This window comes from Antechinus flavipes, chromosome 1, assembly GCF_016432865.1.
Source record: "Antechinus flavipes isolate AdamAnt ecotype Samford, QLD, Australia chromosome 1, AdamAnt_v2, whole genome shotgun sequence".
Classification (NCBI taxonomy): Eukaryota; Metazoa; Chordata; class Mammalia; order Dasyuromorphia; family Dasyuridae; genus Antechinus; species Antechinus flavipes.
The window spans coordinates 537991530-538012788 of NC_067398.1; the positions used below are offsets into that span (position 1 = coordinate 537991530).

The 21259-nt window shown below is 35.0% G+C and overlaps 1 protein-coding gene across 2 annotated transcripts in view; it reads left to right on the forward strand.

The window, feature by feature from the left end:
* Nucleotides 1-21259, forward strand: part of KIAA0319 (KIAA0319 ortholog) — a 129945-nt gene that overhangs the window by 58422 nt on the left and 50264 nt on the right. The window contains exons 4-9 of one of the 2 annotated variants that reach the window (XM_051970605.1): nt 2313-2505; nt 4804-4902; nt 8527-8624; nt 9621-9708; nt 10890-10982; nt 13900-14032. In XM_051970605.1, coding sequence (XP_051826565.1) covers nt 2313-2505; nt 4804-4902; nt 8527-8624; nt 9621-9708; nt 10890-10982; nt 13900-14032 — 704 coding nt within the window. The remainder of the gene's footprint in view (nt 1-2312; nt 2506-4803; nt 4903-8526; nt 8625-9620; nt 9709-10889; nt 10983-13899; nt 14033-21259) is intronic. The other variant, XM_051970606.1, reaches the window with a different exon arrangement.

Sequence of the window (21259 nt, forward strand, 5' to 3'; positions counted from 1 at the left end):
GAATCACACAGGTAGTAAATGTTAAATGTCTAAGGCTGGATTTAAATTCAGCTCCCCCTGACTCTAAGGCCAGTGCTCTATCTATTGTGCCATCTAGCTGCTCCTTAATTATCACTTTTATAAAATGAAAAAGTTGGACTAGATAATCATTTCTTCCAGCTCTCTTTGTTAGAAAAATTATATGCTTTAAGCTTGTGGTGGCATGGACACAATTGTTTTATTTAACCTGAATTTTGCTACCATAGTTTTTAGCCTTTGTATATATTGCCCTTTTGAAACTGTTATCTCATTCTGCTACCTGACTTCTTTTAAGGCCTTCATACACTTTCCTGGTAGTATTAGATTTCAAAAAATTTCCCAGGCCACATAAAAAGCTCAGCTTGCAGAATTTGCATGGGCTGCACCCAACTGACCAATATCACCCATTTCCCAGCACTGGCTTGTCCTGATTCCTGATTTCACATTATTTATGTGACTAAAAAAAAATAATCATTTGCTCATAATATATTTTCTTAGAATTAATCCTTTAAATATGTGCTCCTTATAAAACCAAGTTAAACATTAGTCCAATTTTAATTTTTGCTCCTTGACTGATTGATCTTATATAATACATATATGAATTGTGTGTGTATATATATTCACATGCATATACTTCATGTATATACAAATATGAAGCCACAATAAATATATACACATATTTATATATATTAAGTTTGGATAGCTTGCATTTATATATTGTTTGCAAAATGTTTTATATACATTATGTCATTTGATCTTCACAACCATCTGAGGTAGCTAATATTATATTATTTTCATTTTACAGATGAAGAAATAGATAGTGGTGGCTTGGAGATAGTGAAATGGCTTGCCAGGGTCACAGAGGCAGTAATTTTCCAAGGGGATTACAGACCCATATTTTTCTGACTCTTAATCCAGAGCATCATTGCGACTGTAGTCAAGATAGAGTATGACAGACAGCTAGAATTAAGCTGCTAGAATTAAGGGAAAACATCCCCTGGGTGAAGTTGCCCTATAACTCATGCACTCGCTGAAGACTTTTACTGTGGTTTTATTTCTTTTTTTTTTTTTTTTCCCTAGAGCATTGAACTTATCTACCAGTGGCCTCACCAAATAGCCACAGTTCCTGAGCAATGTTTTGGGGAGTTGCTTTGGAAACATTAATGGAAGATGATACTGAGTCTTCCTCCAGTTTCCAAATTTCAGAATGCCCTCCCCCCCAACAACAGAAAAGATAAGCTATGTTTTTATATAATTCTACTGTCACCCATTTGAACTTCTGGAAAGTTGATTTGAACTTGAACTCATTTCTCTCTTAGTGGGCTTCTCAAACTACTTTGATTCACTATTTTTCCCACTTTTAAAGAATATGTTTGATAAAAAAGACTTCTTCCCACTTCCATTTTATAATATTAAAATATTTTTTCTTTTTGACATACATGATAAGAAATCCCTAAGCCAATAGCATTTGATACCACCTAAAACTTAGTAAATACAATCTATAGGGAGTTCCCTATATTCATTCATAACCATTGAGTATCAGAGAAGGTGTCTTCCCCATGTCTTCCCCTAGTCTAGCACACTATCTATTATACCATACTATTTTGCCCTGTTTGGCTATCATGCTTAATTTCTTCTTTCTTCCTGTAGGTTTTAAATTTTTTCATTAAATCTGTTAGAAGCATTTTGAGATGCAGTTTGCATCTTATGATGGGAATAGAGACTATGTGCCAAAGAGGTCTCTTTGGTCATTCCTAAATCATTTATATAATTTTCAACTATTGTCATACTAGTAACTTCAGGAGTCATCAGAATTGTGCTTTTTATCCTCTTCATGACAATTCCCTCTTTATACATCACTTATCATGCCATCTACACAATACACTTGTGTATTGCATTTTAAACTAATAGCAATTGAGTAGCATGGCATTGTGGAAAAAGTTGGACTTGGGGTCAGAAAAACAATGTAAACCCTTATTCCAGCATTTGTTAACAATCAATCTTGAGCAAATTGTTTAATCTCACTCTAAACCTTGGTTTCTTCCTCTATAAAAGAGAGGTAATAATACTTGCATTACTTAGATCATAAAGTTTGTCCAAGGAAAAATTTTGTAAATCTTAAAGCAGATATATAAATGTGTAATTGTTATTATTCAAAGACAGTGTGCAGTTCCAGTCTTTGAAACTCATGTCTGAGTGAGTACATTTTATAGAAAAGGTAGGTACCATTATGATGTGTGTTTGTGTTCAATTGGTTTATTCATAATAATTTATCCCTATGGTTGATCTCATAGGTTCTAATGCCTTCCCATAATCCTCCTTCAGCCAACCTGGAGTTCAGTCCAATTACTGAGGAGAAAAGCCCAATTTTAACATTAACCCAACACAGCTCAGATCATGGAATTGAAGTATTTCCCACTGACACTGGCCCCTCTCAGTCCATCCTACCTGAGCAACTCACGTCTCTCACTACTGCTTCAAGCACAGGTAAAGTTTAAAAAAAAAAAAAAAGACTGAAAAAAGATTTAAAGGCATTGCTATCCTGGGCTATATTTTGGGTGTATTACAGTAGACAGTGAAATTTGGGAATCCTCTCTGACCTTGCTTATTTTTAACTTCAGTAAAAAGACTAATATTTTAGCGAGGAAGTTATAATTTAATTGAAAGAGCTGTGGAGAAATGAGAAATACTAGTACTTCCTAGCACTGGCCAAGCACTTCCACTTGGGCAATTAACTTATTTTTTTTCAATAGTCTTTTATTTCTCCAAATACATGTAAAGATAGTTTTCAATATTCATTTTTGTAAGACTTTGTGTTTCAAATTTTTCTCCCTACTTTACTTCCTCCGCTTCCCAAGAGAACAAGCAATCTGATATAAGTTAAATATGTTCAATTCTTTTAAAAAATATTTCCATATTTGTCATGATGTGCAAGAAAAATCAGATCAAAAGGGAAAAAAAACATGAGAAAGAGAAAAACAAACAAAACAAGATTTAAAATTCTATGCTTTGATGCACTTTCAGTCTCCATAGTTATTTCTCTGGATGCAAGTGGCATTTTCTATCCCAAGTCCACTGGAATAAGTCACTTAATTTTTATGAGCCTTAGTTTCGCCATTTATAAAATGTGTGTCTCCGGCTTGAGAAGTAAGATACCTTTATTTTCTCATCTTCTCCCCTCAGAAAGATTCATATCTATACTATAAATAAATAGCTAACACTAAAGAGAGCTAGGTGCTCCCCTTTTAAACCAGCTGTTGTTGGATTTTTGGAAAGCACCTAAAGAAAGGACTATGCTTGTTAAGAGTTGAGAAGTAATGTTTTAGCAACTTCCTAAACCAGACGTGGTGAATCCCATCTCCTTCAAGCAGTGAAAATCTCTGGTCTGTGCATGCTTCTATGCTGCTGTTTTGCAAGCTGTTTTGATCCCACTTAAATTTTATGAGTGAAACTAAGGATACCTCAGTCCTGCCAAATGGAACATTGCTTGAATAAATTAACAGTATCCTGGTTACAAAGAAGGTGAACAAGAATAGCAACTATCTGCTTTGGGTGATAGGGTAAATCTTTTAAATTCTGGCTAGAATAGCTTTTTTTTTTTTTTTTTTTTAACATTGAGTTTGGGTTTTGTTTTGGACCTTTTCCAAGGGGAAGGCTATTAAAAGAGATTCACAAGGTCATTCACTGTTAGGAATACTGTTTGAATAATGACAGAAACATACACAATTACAATGAGCCTTCCAAATAACTACAGTAAGCCTTCAATTTGGCACATAGATAGAGTAGGATAGAGCAAAATTTGGTGATGGCCTTGAGTTTGCAATGGCTCATCAATTTATTGTGTTATTGTTCATATGTATCTGTCTCTTTTTGACCCCATTTGGGGTTTTCTTGGCAAAGATACTGAAGTAGTTTGCCATTTCCTTTCCCTGTTCATTTTACAGATGAGGAAACTGAGGCAAAAAAAATTAAGTGAATTGCCTAGGTTCACCCAGTAAGTGTCTGTGGTCAAATCTGAACTTCGGGCTCAATACTCTATTTATTGAGCCATCTATTTATGTGCACTGATAAATCAGAATTCTAAACAACTGATTCCTCTCTTACTTTGCTTAGGTAACTTGAGATCATACAGTGGAAGGGATATGGAATCATAGATTTAGAGCTGGAAGAGACTTTGGGGGTAATTGAATGCAAAACTATTTTTTGAAGATGAGGAAAATGAGACATAGAGGGATTTGTCCAAGATCCCAAGAGTTCTAGAGGAGTCTGAAAGCTTGACCTTTCATATTTTATAAGTATTTCACATTTCTCTACTCTAAGTCTGGCACTCTGTCCAATAAGCCAGAATCTCCGAGTTCATTTAGTACTATCACCTCATTTTACAAGCAAGGAAATTGAGGCTTGGAGAAATGAAACAATTTGCCCAAGATCAGGCAAGACAGAATTTAAACCAGATTCTCTGAATTGCTATTTCAAGTTGTCTGATTTTAATTCACAGAGTTCCTGCTGCTTTGGAACTTGAATTTCAGTTACATATGTCCCCTACATTAAAAAATAAAATAATATCTATCACAATTGGCATAGATGGAGAAATAAATGAATGTGTTTGTATATTATATATTTATATATAATATAAAATAATTATAGTCTGATTTTCTTTGGGTTGGTCTAGTCAATCAGCCTGTATTAAGCACTTACTGTGTACCTACTTACTCCGTATTACTGTGGTGAACATTGAGTGATTTTTAATGTGCTATCCACATGTTCTTTTTAATTAATCTGTAGTCAAAGAACTCATGGTGTTTGCTGGAGACAATATACTGGTCACTTTACCCCAAAATGATGTTGAGCTGAAGGCCTTTGTTGTGCCAGCACCTCCTTCAGGTGAGCTGCATGTTCCTTTATTTGCAGACCTCTCCCTAAACAATTAATGGATTGAGAATGGATAAATGCAACAATCTGCTACTCAGTGTCTTGGGGTTTTGGGAATTTGTATCACTTTTGAAGGCTGACAGAATAGAGTTAATATTAAATAATAATTTATTACCTGCTTCTCCCATTAAATAATCCTGGTAAAGCCAGAATTCTAGTAATGTCCTTGCATTCCTACTCTTCTCGTATTTATTTTTGATTAAATGGAACTGATGCTGCACCCTAAACCTTGAACCTTATCTTGTAAGCAAATCTAGTTTGAGTTCCTAATGAGAAAGAGAACTTTCCCTTTTGTTGGGATGTGACATTAGATCACAGATAGTAAAAACAAGTTGTTTTCTTGCTCAGTTTGCCAAGGGAAGGGGACCAGGTCTCACCTTTCCTCCTGAAAGAAACTCCTGTAAGTTTTATGGACATCCATGTATTCAGACTTGGGTCACCCTAAAGCTTAAAACCCTATTATCTTGATTAAAGATTCCTTTTTCTTTCACTTATGAATATGATTTATTTTGTCTCTGAGATGAAAAAAAAATCCTTTTGTGAAAACAGCTACTCTAGAAGAGCTATATTACCATATAAACACATAGACATATGCCTGTGTCTGTATGAACATGTACAGTGAGTCTAAAAGATATTCAGACAGCTTAAACAGAACTGATTTCTTTGCCTTTAGGGCTTCTTCAATCTTCTTATAGTTAAGGTTTTTTCCCAGGTGCTTCCAACTCTCTGTGACCCTGGTAGGGTTTTCTTGGCAGAGATATTGAAGCAGTTTGCCATTTCCTTCTCCAGCTCCTTTTTTATAGATGAGGAAATTGAGGAAAATAGGGTTAAGTGATTTGTCCGTTGTCACATAGCTAATAAGTGTCTGAGACTGGATTACAACTCAGGTTTTCCTGACCACAGACCCAACACTGTGCCACCTAGCTGCCCATTTTTCTAGTCTATGTAATAATTATTGCCCTGTGAGAATCCCCTGTAGTAATTCCCATACCTAGGAAGGGAGAAGGGAGATGTGGGGAGGGAAGTAGTAGAATCAGTCAGAAGGATTCAGTGGGAGTTTGCAAAAGCTATAGGGTAGGAGGAGTGGCTCTGAACTTCTGGATCACTTAACACAAGATCATAGAAAAGGCTTTGGCTGAGAGCACAAATTCTACCATATTACTCAAACTTCCGTTATGATGGGCCAACAGATCAGTTCACCTGTCTATGGAACATTTTTTTTAAAAAAAGAATCCAATATTTTTCATTCAGTTTAATACCTAAGTTCATTTTTCCCCTTTTATTGCTACTTCATGAGATTTGTGAATCTTCACAAGCCAAGAAGATAATTTTGTTCAGGCCCTCTGAGCTGAGGTAGAGATTATGGTGAAAAAAAAAAAAAAGTGGTAGTATCTTTTTTGTCCTTTTTTAGAGGTGTGTATGGAGTGGATTTTTAAAAATGTCTTCATTTGAGTGAAGTGGTGCATTTTTTGCCTGGGGAAATAAAGTAATAATAGCTGATATTTATACATTTTAAAATTTGCTACATAACACAATGGATAAAGAGCTCAGATATTTAGTAGCTATGTGACTTTGGGCAAATCACATAACCCTGTTTAACCTCAATTTATTCATCTGTAAAATGAACTGGAGAAAAATATGGCAAACTACTTCAATATCTTTGCCAAGAAAACCCCAAAATGGGGTTGCAAAGAGTCATATATGAATGAACAATAGCAGCAATTAAGGTTTGCAGAGTGCTTTATATACATTTAATGCTCACAAAAATCTATACTATTAATATTCCTCTTAGAGATGAAGATATTAAGCCTCAGAGGAGTTAAATGATTTGCTTAGGGTTACACAGCTAATAAGTGTGAGGAAGAATTGGAAACTGACAGCAAATCCAGCATCAAAGTCCTCTTCCCTCCCCCACTAATCAGGAGTAATTTTATAATATAATATAATATCATATGATATAAATGTGATAAAGCCAGCTAGTTGCAGTGGAGATCTCCAAAATTCCTTTTACTCTAAATCTTAGGTATCTGAGCACTTATCTAGGTAGGATCCCCAAGCTGGTGAGGGGCATTCTGATTCCCCCAGTCAATTAGCAAGTAAGTGCTGGACACTGTGCTAAATGCTGAGGATACAAGGAAAGGCAAAAGCCAGCCCCTGCTCTTAAGGAGCTCATAGTGTAATGGGAAGTGGGGGGGGGGGGGTTCAAACAACTGTATAAGCAAGCTCTATATAGTATAAATTGGAAATAATCAACAGAGGGAAGGTCCAGCATTAAGGGAGATTGGTGAAGTCTTTTTGTGGAAGGTAAAGTTTTAGCTGGAACTTGAAGGAAGGAAGGCAAGAAAACTAAGAGGAGGTATGGGAGACAGCCGGAGAGAATGCTTGGAGTCAAGGAGATGCAGTGTTTTGTGAGAACAGCAAAACGTTTAGCTCATGTGGAGGGGGAGAGTAGGGTATAAGAAGGTATTAAGTACCTCCCAAGACTGTGAGGTTTGTGAATCTCAAAGTGAATCTTAAAAATGAGGAATTGGGAATTAGTTCAGTTAGTCCAAGTTAGAAAGATAGCTTTAAATAGATCTAAAACAGATATTTGTCACCATTAAATGCTTCCAGTTCTGTGCGGGCTTTGTGTGAGCTCTGCAAGAGCAGCTGCCTCAAGTCAAATACTTGTGAACAACTTTACTCAGTCTGTAATTAGAGTAGGACAATCAGAACTTTGGTCCAGGGTGCCAGAACCTTGTTCTGTCTTGGTGCTTTGCCAGCCTGCAGCCTTCAGCTGGACCTGTGCTGATCACTCTTCTCATCTGTTACAGCAGTTCCCTTCCCAGCTCAAATACCTTGGTAGGAAGGCTGAATGAGGGAATTAGCTTCCCCATCATTCAGTCACTCCCTTCAGTCCTGGCAGCGGGTAGAGCCCCAACTGCTCTGCACATCAACCCTATCCCCCAGCTTTTTCTGCCTTCAAAACCCACTCTATGTTCCAGTTTCTCTCACTCAATTGATAATAGTAGAGGCAAAATCTTGAGTGCTAATGTGTTAGTTCATCTGGTGGAACCAGAGATCAGCTAGGTATTACTTTTTGTGTGTGTGTGTGTGGAAAACAATGGAAAAAACAAAAACAAATCCTTTATTCCGAACAAGGTTATATAACTGGTTCAGATCTCTGTGGAGTTGAGAATATCAGCAGGACTTGTAGCCTGAGGTCATATTGTGTCCCATCTGGGGAAGTTGGGGACATCTCAAGTTATAGCTAAAACATATAGGAATAAAGAAAAATGATCTGTTTTTGTTTTGTTTTGTTTTTAGTTTTAGGGTGTTTGGGGTATTTTTATTTAATGTAAGGATTCTTTCAAGCTTTCTTGGAAATCAAATGGGAATGATATAGATCATCTCATTTTGGAGACGCAAATTACTGTTCTGTAATTGGAAATGAAATCAAAGATTTGAGGTCAGTATCAGTATCAGGCCTTTTGGATTGACATCATTGATATCACCGTTTTTTGCTAATGTGTAAATGAATTGTCACATAAAGAAAACCTAACAACTCTTAAGTATGGATTTTTTTTTTCCTTTTAGAAACAAGTTACAATTATGAGTGGAGTTTGATAAGCCACCCTATGGACTATCAAGGTGAAATTGAACAAAAATACAAGCAAACGCTTAACCTCTCTCAGGTAAGAAGAATATGGCCTACTCATTTTCTCTTAGTCCTAGCCTTCTACATTGTCTGGATTCTTGAGTTCTTGAAAAGCTTTTTTTGTTTGTTTGTTTTTTGGAACTCTGGCTATTATAGATTTCTATTATTTTTAAATTTAATTTTAATTTTTTAAAAACATTTATTTAAAATTTTTTTAAGTTTCAAATTCTTTCCTTCCCTTGAGCCTCTTCCATTCAGAAGGCAGGCTATAATATGATACCTATTATATATATGAAGTTATATAAAACATATTAAGCATTCAAAAAGAAAGAAAACAAGAAAAACATTTTAAAAAATACTTGACAGTATTGCTGTAGATTGCCCCCCCCCCCAAAAAAAAGTCAAATGACTTTGTTACTAATTTCTTTCAGTATTATTACTTTGCATGCGGGAAATCTTGAGTTGATTCTAGCTATTTTGTTCAGTTGTGTCCTCTTCTTGATCCCATATGGGGTTTTCTTGGCAAAGATGCTTTATCCATTGTGCCACTTAGAAGCCTAAATCTAGTTAACTAAATCTAATTGTTACCTCATTGAAGTCAGGTATGGAACATTTATCTTCATTGCCTACTTTTCTGCTATTCACTTGTAAACTGAGTTAAATAAATTCTGGAACCTGGTGTCCCCTTTCCCCATTACGTTCACGTCTTCAGGTTGTCAAGAAATTACAATCCATTAATCTCATTATTTGGGGTAGCTAGGTGTTGCAGCATGCCAGGATTGGAGTCAGGAAGGCTCATTTTCCTGAGTTCAAATCTGGTCTCAGACCCTATCTTCTTTAGGGCTCTGGTGAGTTTCTGAGCCTGAATTAAAGACTTTTCAGTGAGTTCTTTCTCAGGTTCCATCTTTGAGAAGGTGATTAAGGCTTTTGTGCCTTGCCTCCAGCTAGATAAGATTTATGACATTTCTAGGTGATGAATCTTCTGTTTTTTAAAACATGTTTGTGTAACTAAGGACTTTTCTCTGTGTTACAGTTATCTGTAGGCCTCTATTCCTTCAAAGTGACTGTTTATGGTGAAAATGCTTTTGGAGAAGGATTTGTAAATGTCACTGTTAAGCCAGGTAAGTCAGTTAAAAAAATCTAGTTAAGTAGTCCATTTGGTGAGGCTTCTTATTGGTGCAACCTCATGTATCATTTCCATGAGTTGAATGACTTAATAATGTATTCATTTATCTTTCTTGTGGAATTTGTTCTTTGGTATTAAAATAGCAGTGAAGCAAAAATGTGTTTTTCCCCCTAGATTCTCTCCAGCACCTGCTACTTTATTGGCACTTGGGTAATATTTATAACAATTGGCCATCAGAACTTGTGATTGAACTAAATATCAAGTATCTTTGCCATCTGTTTCTTAAATTGATTTTCTCCCCTTTTCCCACCAATTCTATCTCCATTCCTTATTATTTACCCATTCTTCCCTACATAGTGACTTTTTAAGTTCCTTCCATGTGAGCAAGATTTTCTAGGGAGATGCGAGGATATTTGTACAGTTTTCAAACCTGCCCCAATTTATCCTTATTTATCTCTTCCTCCTTATAGCTTTTCTCAAATTAAATTACGTAATAATAACTAGAGCCAAAATTTATATAATGATTAAGATTATCAAAGCAATTCAGATATATTTCATTTGATCTTCACAATAACTCTGTGAAATAGGTGCTTTTATTGCTCTCCTTCCCCCATTTTATTAATGAAAAAACTGAGAATGGGAAAGGTTAAGTGACTTGCTTGAATGTCTGAGACAGGATTTGAATCCATATCTTCCTTGCGACTACAAGTCTAGTACTCTACCCCCATACCACCTATCTGCCTTAAAAAGGCATAATAAAGACTATACTTTTAGGTTGGCCTTGAACAAAAGTAATTATTATCTGAAGTCTTATTTTGATGTCCTGTAACATAGGGACCTCACCAAGTAACTCCTAAGCTTGACCCAGAACCTAAGACCCCTGATTTCCATGATCATGTTCAATGGCTAAGAACTTGAGCATCAGAAAACTTTGGCCAAGGTTGAGTGGGAAAGAAAAGGAGAGACTCTAAAATCGGCTAGAAATGGTTTCTGAACTTTATGTAGAGGCCCTAAGATTTCACAGAGACCTTCCCCAGATGGAACTTACTAGGCAAGCATCATCTCCAATAGGCTATGAAAAGAAAATGTAACACTGGTTTTTTTTGTGGTGAAGAATTTTTATACATAAACCTTGCTCTTAATTTGGTTTCCTTTTTTCTTTTCTCGGTCACAAAGCAGTGAGAATCAATCAGTCACCAGTAGCAGTAGCTTCTCCCCAACTACAGGAGCTCTCCTTGCCTACTACTTCAACCTTCATTGATGGCAGTCGTATGTATTGGTTGTATCATATTTTAGTTCACATTCTCTGAATGCTAGAATTGTTGTCTGTGGGGTCATTCCTTAAGCACAATAGTCATATACTATATACTATACTTATATAGCATATATATAAATGTATGTGTGTGTGTGTGTCTTTAGTTCTGAAAAAAAATCTATAACATCTTTATTATCTAGCCTTGATTGAAAGCTATATACTATACATAATATATATATTATATACTATATATACTAACTTAATAGATTTTTCTTTTTTCTTTTTTTTTTTTTTTTTTTTACTTAATAGATTTTTCAAACCACGAGACATTTTCTACAGGAGCATGAGATTCAGAGCTGGAAAGAAATTGGGCTTTTCTCTTTCAATTTTATGTTATATGTTTCTACTGTTTTGCTTGAGGCTTAGTTTTACTCCATTAAAAATTTTAAAAAATTTCTTCTGCCAGTAAATTTTGGTTTAAATCTTTGTTTCGGAGATAAAACAATTGTAACTAAAATTACCTTTCCCACTATTTTTCTACTTAACTATTGGATAATGAATCATGAGAAATGTTAGCAGTATTGTTCAGTAAAAAGTAAGTTCCCTGAGGGCAAGGAATCTTTTATTTCTGTTTTTGTATCCCCCATTATCCAGCACAGTGTCTATTAGCATTGTGGGCATTTAATAGATTGAATTGAATTGCCTCTGAAATTCATTTTTGTGGTGTAGTCATTTAATGCTATGTACATTCATATAGCATCCCAAATGTTGGAGTAATACCAAATGGGTCTCCAAGGAGGCTGAACAGGCAAACTAAGATCAATTGAGCATGTGTTGTCTTCATGGCTTCATTAACCAAGCTGAGATTACAATCTGTGTTAGCATTTAATGTCTGTTTGATCAAAATGCTTTTGCCTAGCTGGTAAGCTTAGTGAGGCATAGTTTCCTTGATTTGTTTGGAAAAGATTATTCCCCCTTAAACCATCCAACAGGATGAATGTGCAGTTTGATTGTTAACGTGTTCATATATTTTAATCTGGCCTTTAAAACAACAGAAGCCAAATTTCTAGGGGCCAGACAATTTAATTTGAGTTTGATTTAGGTATTGACAATTTTTTTCTTTATAAAAACAAGGTTTATATTGAATAAGAATATCAATTATTAAAAATATTTAAATGAGGAAAATCACATTTGATGTTTGTAATTGAAAGGGTAGAATAGAATTTGAGAATATAAAGGATTGTAGAGAGCATCTAGTCCAACTTCAAAATGCAAAATGTGGAAACTGAGACCCAGGAGGGTTTAAATTTTTGTAAATATCAAAATTAAGGTATGAAGATTTGAAAAATAGTAACAACAGCAACTAACATTTTCAGTAGTTTAAGTTTACTCAGTGCTTATAAATATGCTATATAATTTGGTCCTCATACAATCCTGAGATAGGTACTATTATTATCCCCATTTTATAGATGAGGAAACTAAACCAGAGAAAAGTTAAATGACTTGGTCAGAATCCCACAGCAAGTATCTAAAGCAGAATTGGAACTAAGGGCTTCCTGTCTCCTGGCTCACACTCACTGTACCATATTTAGTGCTCTTGATATACTACATTATGATGGAGCTGAATAGATCTTAAAAATAACCAAGTCCAGCAACATCTTTTTTTAAAATGAGAAAATCAGGGCCCAGATAGGTTGTCTTTAGCTAAGGTTGCAAGGTTATGTCCTATAGCTAGGACTAAAGCCAAGTCTTCTGGCTCCTAGTCCAGTGTTCCATTGGATTCACAAAAAATCTCCAGGAAAACTAAGACAAAGATACCATTGATAATTCTGAGCATGTGTAGTTGGAGTAAGGACAAAAGTTTGCTCTCTACTAGAGCTTTGTTCTAGTGTCTCATAGAATCAAGAGTTGAAAGGCACCTCAGAGGTCACCTGGTCAGTCCTGCTATTTGAGGCCCAAACAGGTTAATTAGTTTGCCAAGGTAATAGGCAAGATTTGAACCCAGATCTTCAAACTTTAAATCCAATGATTTTTTCCATTTTACTATGTTCCCTCTTATGTGGCCCAAAGTTGACATTGGAGTTCTTAAAGTCTTTTTGAAGTAGAAGAGAAATACTAGTTGGTCCTTAACAAGCTGTGAAAGTATGGACCTAGCAACATTTCTCTCTTCCAAGGGTAGATTTGGAAGGATGAATCTGTGGTGATACTTGTTACCAGAATATTGACAACAAGAAGCAATAAATCATTTTTTTCTGCCACAGAAACTAGGTGGTCTTTACCTGCTAAAGAACTAAAGGTTTTCATCCACAGCAGTGGAGGAATCCCTCTACTAATTAAATATTGGATCTTTGAGTAGATGTATCACACATTTATTTCATGTTTGAGTAATTTTATATCCTCATATGAAGAATATATATATGTAATAATAACTAACATTTATAAGCATTTTAAGGTTTATAAAATATACATGTTTTATCATTTGACACTGTGAACCCCATTTTACAGACCAAGAAACACTGGTGGTTAGAAAGTTGTATGAATTCCCCAAGATCTCATAGCTAATAATTCACTGAATAAAGATTTGAACTCAAGAATTCTCCTAATTTTTAGAGAGTAACATCTTATCTATTATGCCAAGTAGCTATTCCACCATGTACATACCAAAAAACCTGGAAAGGTGGGAAAAAATCTTCTCTTAACTGTGGAATCATAAATTGTAGCTCTGAAAAAGACCTTAAAAGTTATTTAGGTCAACTCTGTCATTTTACAGATGAAGAAATTTGAGACCTTGAGTCATTAAATGGTTTTTTACTGGCTCATACTATTAGGTGAATAGCAGAGCCTGGATTTTAACTGGGACATTCTATTACTATCTTTCTATTCATTCTTTCTTTTAATGTTTGTTCTGATTTTCAAAAATGTTTTATATAGAAAGCACAGATGATGCTGAAATCGTGAGTTATCACTGGGAAGAAATTAAAGGTCCCCTAAGAGAAGAGAAGGTATCAGATGATTCTCCAGTCTTACATTTATCTAATCTTGTTCCTGGGAATTATACTTTCAGGTATGTGGGCTCCTTTTCTTTTTTAGCTTTTTCTTTATTTTAATTATCAATTGACTTTTGGTCACATTGTCTTATATAGCCTGATTTTTCTTTCCACAGTCAATTATGACAAAATATTTTACTTTTTCTGGTTTTCTTTAAGGATTATGGAAGATCTCTAATGGTTTTAGAGAGGAAGCTATGCTTCAAAATTTTTTAGATGTGCCCACCACTACTATTAAAATCACAATCATTCTCAATTTGTATTCACCATATATCCATTTATTAGGGGGCAAAAGAGTCAGACTAACAGAATCCAATACAGTATTGTCCTGGTTTTATTCTGTCAGGTTCAGTGAAACAAAATCAGTATTTAAAACCAAAAAATTTAAAATCAGTATAAAGTAGAATTATATTTATTTATGGGCTAACATAAAAAAATTTATATGGCTTTTACTTGACTATTGCATTATTGCAGAGTGGTTCTTGAGATTGTTTTATTTAGAGTAGGTTTTTATTGGATTGTAAAGTTCTAGCTTAAGAAATTTAAATTTATTGTAAGAGCTATATGATTTAATGAATTAATCAAATTGCCCCACTCCACTTGAAGTAGGTGATAAAATGCTATATTCCAATATCTTAATGAGTTAAGAACACAACTGAATTGAATCAAATCAAGCATAAGCTTTAGGCTAAGTAGAAAAGTCTTGAAAGTCTTGGATAAACAAAGGGTAATATTTTATGGAAGCTGTGTTCAGATTGGCTCAGGAGACCTAGTTCAATGCTATGAGTCTATAAAATAAATTGAGCTTTCACACAAACATAAGAAAGCAGCAGCAGTAACGTCAAATCTCTCAGGATATTAGGGATACTAGGAGTTTTATCTTCAAAGGATGTTTTCAATCAGGGCCAGATAATAAAGATGTTATAGATATTTTTTTCAGAACTAAAGTATCTCAGAGAGCAGAGGGATCTCAGAAGTCATTTAGTTCAATTCTGAACAAGATTCAGACCTATAACATCTCTGATAAATAGTTGTCTACTCCCTGCTTAGAGACTTTTGGTGAAAGGAAATCTACTACTTTTCAGATATGGACTGGACTTGATGACTCCTTGACCCCTTCCTATGAGAGTTATGATTCTTAATATCTTCTTGCTTCAGAAATCATTGACACTCAGGTATCTCATTCATCATCTAGTAAGAGTCCCAAGAACTTGATGTACCCTTACCTTGAGTCAAGTCAACCAGGACCTGTTATGTGCCAGTCACTGTACTAAGCACTGAGAATATAAAAAAAAAAAAAAAAAGAAAAAGAAAAACTTGCCCTGCTTTCAAGGGACTCACAGTATAATAAAAGAGAAAACATACAAACAACTAAGTGGAAATTATATATATATACATATATATGTAAAATGGGTAGAATGGAGATAGTCAAATTAGGGAACCATTGTTAATCCCTTTCTTCCTTTTGTTTTGGCCCCATTAGAATATAAGCTCATTGAGGATAGAGATTTTCAATTTTCTTTGTCCATTTATATTGTGTATGGAACCATAGATTTAGTAATGAAAGGGGCCTTAAAGACCATTTCATCTGACCTTCTTATTTACAGATGGAAAAACTGAGGCTCAGAGAGATGACACAATTTGTTCAGGGTCATGCAAAGTAAGGGACAGAGTGGGAATGGATGTATACAATATAGTGCATGTTTTTAAGTGCTTAATATGTGCTAAGCACTATTCTAAGTGCTAAGGACATAAATATAAAAGCAAAAATAACCTCTACCAGAGTCCTTTGAAGCAGAAAGCTTAATGATGCTATCAAAGGTTATGACTTTTATAAGATAGGATTGAGGTCTCCTGAAGGTGCTTGTCTCTTATTTCCCATTTCAAATGTCATAAGCAGAAAACTATTAGAGCTTGGGGGTGAGAGGTAGGGGTTGGGGGAAGAGGGATTAGAAGAGAAAGGGAATCCTCTGTGTTGTATAAGCACAAAGCCAGGAAGATTACAGTAATTTCTGGAAAAGAGGAAAAAAAGCAAAGGCAAGGAAACTTAGGCTCCCTCCAAATAAAGATATTATATATATATATAATGTAACACATACTCTGTGCATATAATATGCATATATAATAATATATATTGTATATGTGCCTGCATACAAATATACATATAAACATATACACACAGAATTATATAGTATAAATTATTATACATAAACATATAATTGTTGGAATATCAGTATGGAATAACGTAATATAATTATATATGAAGACTATAAAATGAAGTAGAAAAATTTTTATGACTCTGTTACTAATGATATATTTCAGGAATGGGGAACCCTTTTTTCTGTGAAGGACCATTTGGATATTTAGAATATTATTCACGAACCATATAAAATGAGCATCTTATAGAACTCAAGTTCTTTAAGTGGAAGGTTATTGTACTTAGCTTTCAGTTCATCATTGCCTACAGTTGCCTTAACAAATGATTTCACAGGCCTCATAAAACCTGCAGTTTGAACGTTTCCTACACCTGATATATTTATATGTTTTATTTGCTCACATCCCCAGCACCTGACACATAGTAGGCATTTAATAAATGCTTGTTAACTGATCTATCAAAAAAAATTGATTGATCAAAAGTGTTTATTAAGCATGTAACATTGTGTAAATTTCCCTGGAGAAACGATGATGAAAAGTAACAAATATTTCCTAATGTCAAGGAATTTATTAGAAGGAGACATTCATGTACAAGATTAAATATGATGTAAGGTAGGAGAAAGAAAAGAACAAGGGAGAGATCTGAAGAGTATTGTAGACATTGCAAGGACAGAAAAAACAAATTCAATGGAAAAAAACAGATTCATAAAGAGTGTTGGCACCTGAACTTTTCCCTAAAGAAATAGAACTTTTTAAACAGGATAGAAATAGGAAGTATGTTCCAGGCATAGAGGAACTCAAATGCTAAGTTTAAGAAAAATAGACAAGGTTAACTAAAAAATAGAATGCTTAAAGGGAAGTAGGATGAAAAACATGTAGTGCGAAATAAGTGGAACAATGTTGTTCAGGCCTTTAAATGACAGGCTAAGGAGTTTATAGTTTATCCTGTAGATAAGGAGCTGAGAGATTTTGAGTGGAAAAATGACAAAGAGTTGTGCATTAGGAAGATTATATAGTGATTATGGTACTTGTATGAAGAATGGCCTGGAGAGGGGAGAGAATAGAGCTATGAGGTTGTATAAAATCTCTATCTCTGACTATCTACCTATTTATCTATCTATCTGTCTGTCTGTCTGTCTGTCTGTCTGTCTGTTTAACCATTTATCTGACTGTGTTTTTATACTTTCTACACAAAAGCATAGTGATGGAGGTATTAGTAAGGAGAGTATAGTTATAAAGCAATTTTGCAGGTAGAATTGACATGAATGTGGTGAGGGAGCAGAAGAAGGAAAAGAAGAAAAAGATGAAGGGGCAGCGAGAGAGAGAAAAAGAGAAAGAGAAAAAAAGAAAGAGAGAGAAAGAAAGAAAGAAGAGAAAGAGAGAGAGAGAGAGAAAGAAAGAAGAGAAAGGAAGGAGGGAGAAAAATCAAAGATGACTTTCACAGTGAGGGCCTATAACAATAGTGGTGTTCTCAACAAAAATAGAATTGTAAACAGCAACTGCTTTTGCAAAGAAGAGATAGATTGAGTGATTATGATTTTCTAAAAATTCATCAGTCAAATATAGTTCCAAGCGAATATAGAAGACAAAAGGTATTTGGTAGGCTCAATGGAAAGAATTAAAAAAAAAATTTAAGGTTAGGGAAGAATCTAGCATATTTGTAGATAATGGAAAGGAATTATTAGACCATAGATTTAAATCTCAAGCAGGTCTGAAAAGCATCCCCCATTTTACAGATGAAGAACTGAGGCACAAAAGTCCAAACCCCAATCCTGGGTTACTCCCAGTAGCCATCTTCTCAGCTTCTATTTGTCTGCCACTGAAAAAAGTTTGAGTAAGTAATAAAAGGCAATCTGTGCCTCTCTTTTGGCTGTCCCCTATGCATGAAATGTTTTCCTTCCTGACCTCCAATTCCAAGTTTCTGTCTTCCTTTAAGACTTAACTTAAATCTCATCTTCTGCAAAAGGCCTTTCCCAGCCCTTCTTTTCCCTACCCCCACGGCTAATGTCTTTCCTCTGAGATTATCTTCCATTTGTATACTTGGCTGCGCCTTCTTAGTCTTCTCAATCTTAGTTCTTCATCCTTTTGTCATCTTATAATCATGGGTTTTTCCCTAGGATTTTTTCCTAGGTCCTCTTCTCTGTTCTCTCTCTGCTATTTCACACTCTGCTGCTTCACCTAGTCTCAGTGGCTCCTGTGGGTTCAATTATCATCTCTAGGCAGATAATTTTCAGATCTATCCCTACTTTTTCCTGGTATCCATTTCTACATTACTAGCTGTCTATTAGACATCTTGTATTAGCTATCCTATAAACACCGCAAATGTCAAATCAAACTTATTGCTATTTTTGGGTCAGTCACATCTCATTCTTTGTGACTCCATTCGGGTTTTTTTGGTAAAGATATTGGAGTGGTTTGCCATTTTCTTCTCCAGCTCATTTTACAGATGAGGAATCTAAGACAAAAAGGGTTAAGTGACATAACTACTGTATCTAAAGCTAGATTTGAACTTAGGAAAATAAATCTGGACTCGGGCCCAGTACTCTATCCATTGTGTCATCTCTCTGTCCCCAAAAATTCTTTCCTTTTCTGGACTTTTCTATTACTTTTTAGATCAGGGCTTCTTAAAACTTCTTCCTCTTGCAAACCCTTTTTGCCTAAGAAATTTTTATGAGATCCTGGGCATAGAGGTATATAAAACAGGTAAACAAATCAAATTTTACTAATAATAAATCTGGGACAGTCATTTTACCTGCTTTGCTCCAGTTTCCTTACCTGGGGAAGGTAAGGAAGATTGAAGAAGAAATTGGAGAAGAAAATGGCAAAATATCCTTGTCACACAATGTTGCTATTACTGTGTACAGTGTTCTTGGTTCTGCTCACTTCACTAGTGTCAGTTCATATAAGCCTTTCCAGGCTTCTGAAATAAGCTTGCTCCTCATTTCTTATAGAAAAAATAATATTCCATATTACATTCATATACCATAATTTATTCAGCCCTTTGATTCATTTTTATCTCAGTGGAATAGAGGTCACTGTTTTTCTGTGCAGTGTTCTCTGGATATGTGAATAAAACTTTGTAAATTTTTGTCCCTTTAATTCCATTTGCTCATCTTTCATTCAGGAAGTAGTAACAGTAGTTGTGAGTGTGAGAGGAAATTTCTGGCTAAATGCTGCTGTTGTAGGAGCCTTAGCCTTGGGCTCAAGATTAACTGTGGTAGCTGTGGTTTTTAACCTGGCAGTTGGACTTGTGACTGTAGGGGTCTTTGGCCTGGAATGTAACCACCACAAGATAGGAGTAGCACGCTGTGGACTCATAGTCTGTTTGAGAACAAAATTTAAAAACCTAGGAGTGGTTGGGCTGGTGGCCAGTGGCCTTTTCACCTGTTGGGTTGTTGTTTGCTTGCTTTTCTTTCTTTCTCATTTTTTTCCCTTTTTGATCTCATTTTTCTTGTGCAGCATGATAAATGTGAAAATATATTTAGAAGAATTGCACATGTTTAACCTATACTGGATTACTTGCTGTCTAAGAGAGGGAGGTGAGGGGAAGGGAGGGACAAAAACTTGGAATACAAGTTTGGCAAAGTGCATATTGAAAATTATTTTTGCAAATAAAAAACTATTTTTAAAAAATTCTAAAAATAAAGAATGAAGGACCACCAACAATAACAAGAAATAGTGTGGAAAAGGCCCTTCTAGCTAGCTTTTCTAATCTGATCCCTTCCTTCTGCTGGTCGGTAAGTTCATTCTCTCACCCTCTTCTAGGATCTACTCTCCTGACATGGCCTGGGTTGACAGAGGACTTACAAGTGTAGAAATGGTGTATAGTTGTTTAAAGGGGTACTCTCCCCACCAGCCTTATCCTGTATCAGTGCACGGGGTTCAACTCTGGTTAAGTCTGGCTCTGCTTTTCTCTAGGAAATCTCTATTCTTTTACTGTTTCCATTACAAATAGAAGAATTTCTCAAAAGGCAAAGATGGGTTTTTCCTTGCCCTACCTGAAAGGCTCTAGTTAGTTTCATGTCATAACCAGTTCCTAGCAATCTATACCATAAAAGAGTTAACTTAGATAACATACTATCCAAAAAAAAAAAAAAAAAAAAAAAGCTCCAAAAAAGTAAACAGAGCTTCTAACAACTAAAAATCAAAAATTAATTAGTAGAGTCAAGATGTTTATTTTTCTTTTAAAGCAAAGTGGGGAAAAAAACAATTTCAGTCAATAGCTGAAAGATATGAATTAAAAAAAAACTTTTGAAATATTAGCTGTTTTTTAATGGTAAATGCCAAGTTTTTAAGGAAACCATGGTAGATTTTGTTGTTGTATTTCCCAGAAACAGAATGAATTGATTTGAAATTCTTTTTACATTCTAAAGTCAAATTTGTGAACCAATTGCTCTTTCACTGTATTTGGAATCAGAAGACTAAAGTTCAGATCCTAACTCTGCCACATGTTGCCTGTGTCACTTAACCTTGTCAAGCTTCAATTTTCTCAATTCTAAAAATGAGAAGTTGAACTAGATGGCCTCTGAGGGCCTTTCTGAGCTCTAAGTATATGCTACTGTGGTAGAGTATGGGTTTCACCAATATAAGTTACATGTACATCCACATGAGTTTGTCTAAATATAATTTACAAGGAAAGACAGATCTTTGATTCTCAGTCACTCCTCTCCAAGGGAAAATTTGATTCCTTCCAAGAGAGGAACAGGAGATTAGGGCCAAGAGACTATCTTCTCATCACAAAGGAGATACTAATATAAAATATATATACACAAGTGTGTGTATACACATACACACAATCTATATATACCTACACACACACACACATACACACACACACAATTTTTATTTCAAGTTGCTTTTGGCTTTTATCTCTTACTCAGGAAAAAGTGCCCCAAGTAATATCCAAAGACTTGATTCTACCAAATTCTAATTACATAAAATGCTGTGTGTGTATAATGTGTGTATATGCATTTATATAATATGTATATACATATATGACATGCACATATACACACATGTATATCTCTTGAATAGCAGATAAATGCATTTAATCAAGCTGATCACAAACAGAAATTAGAGAGATGAGAATA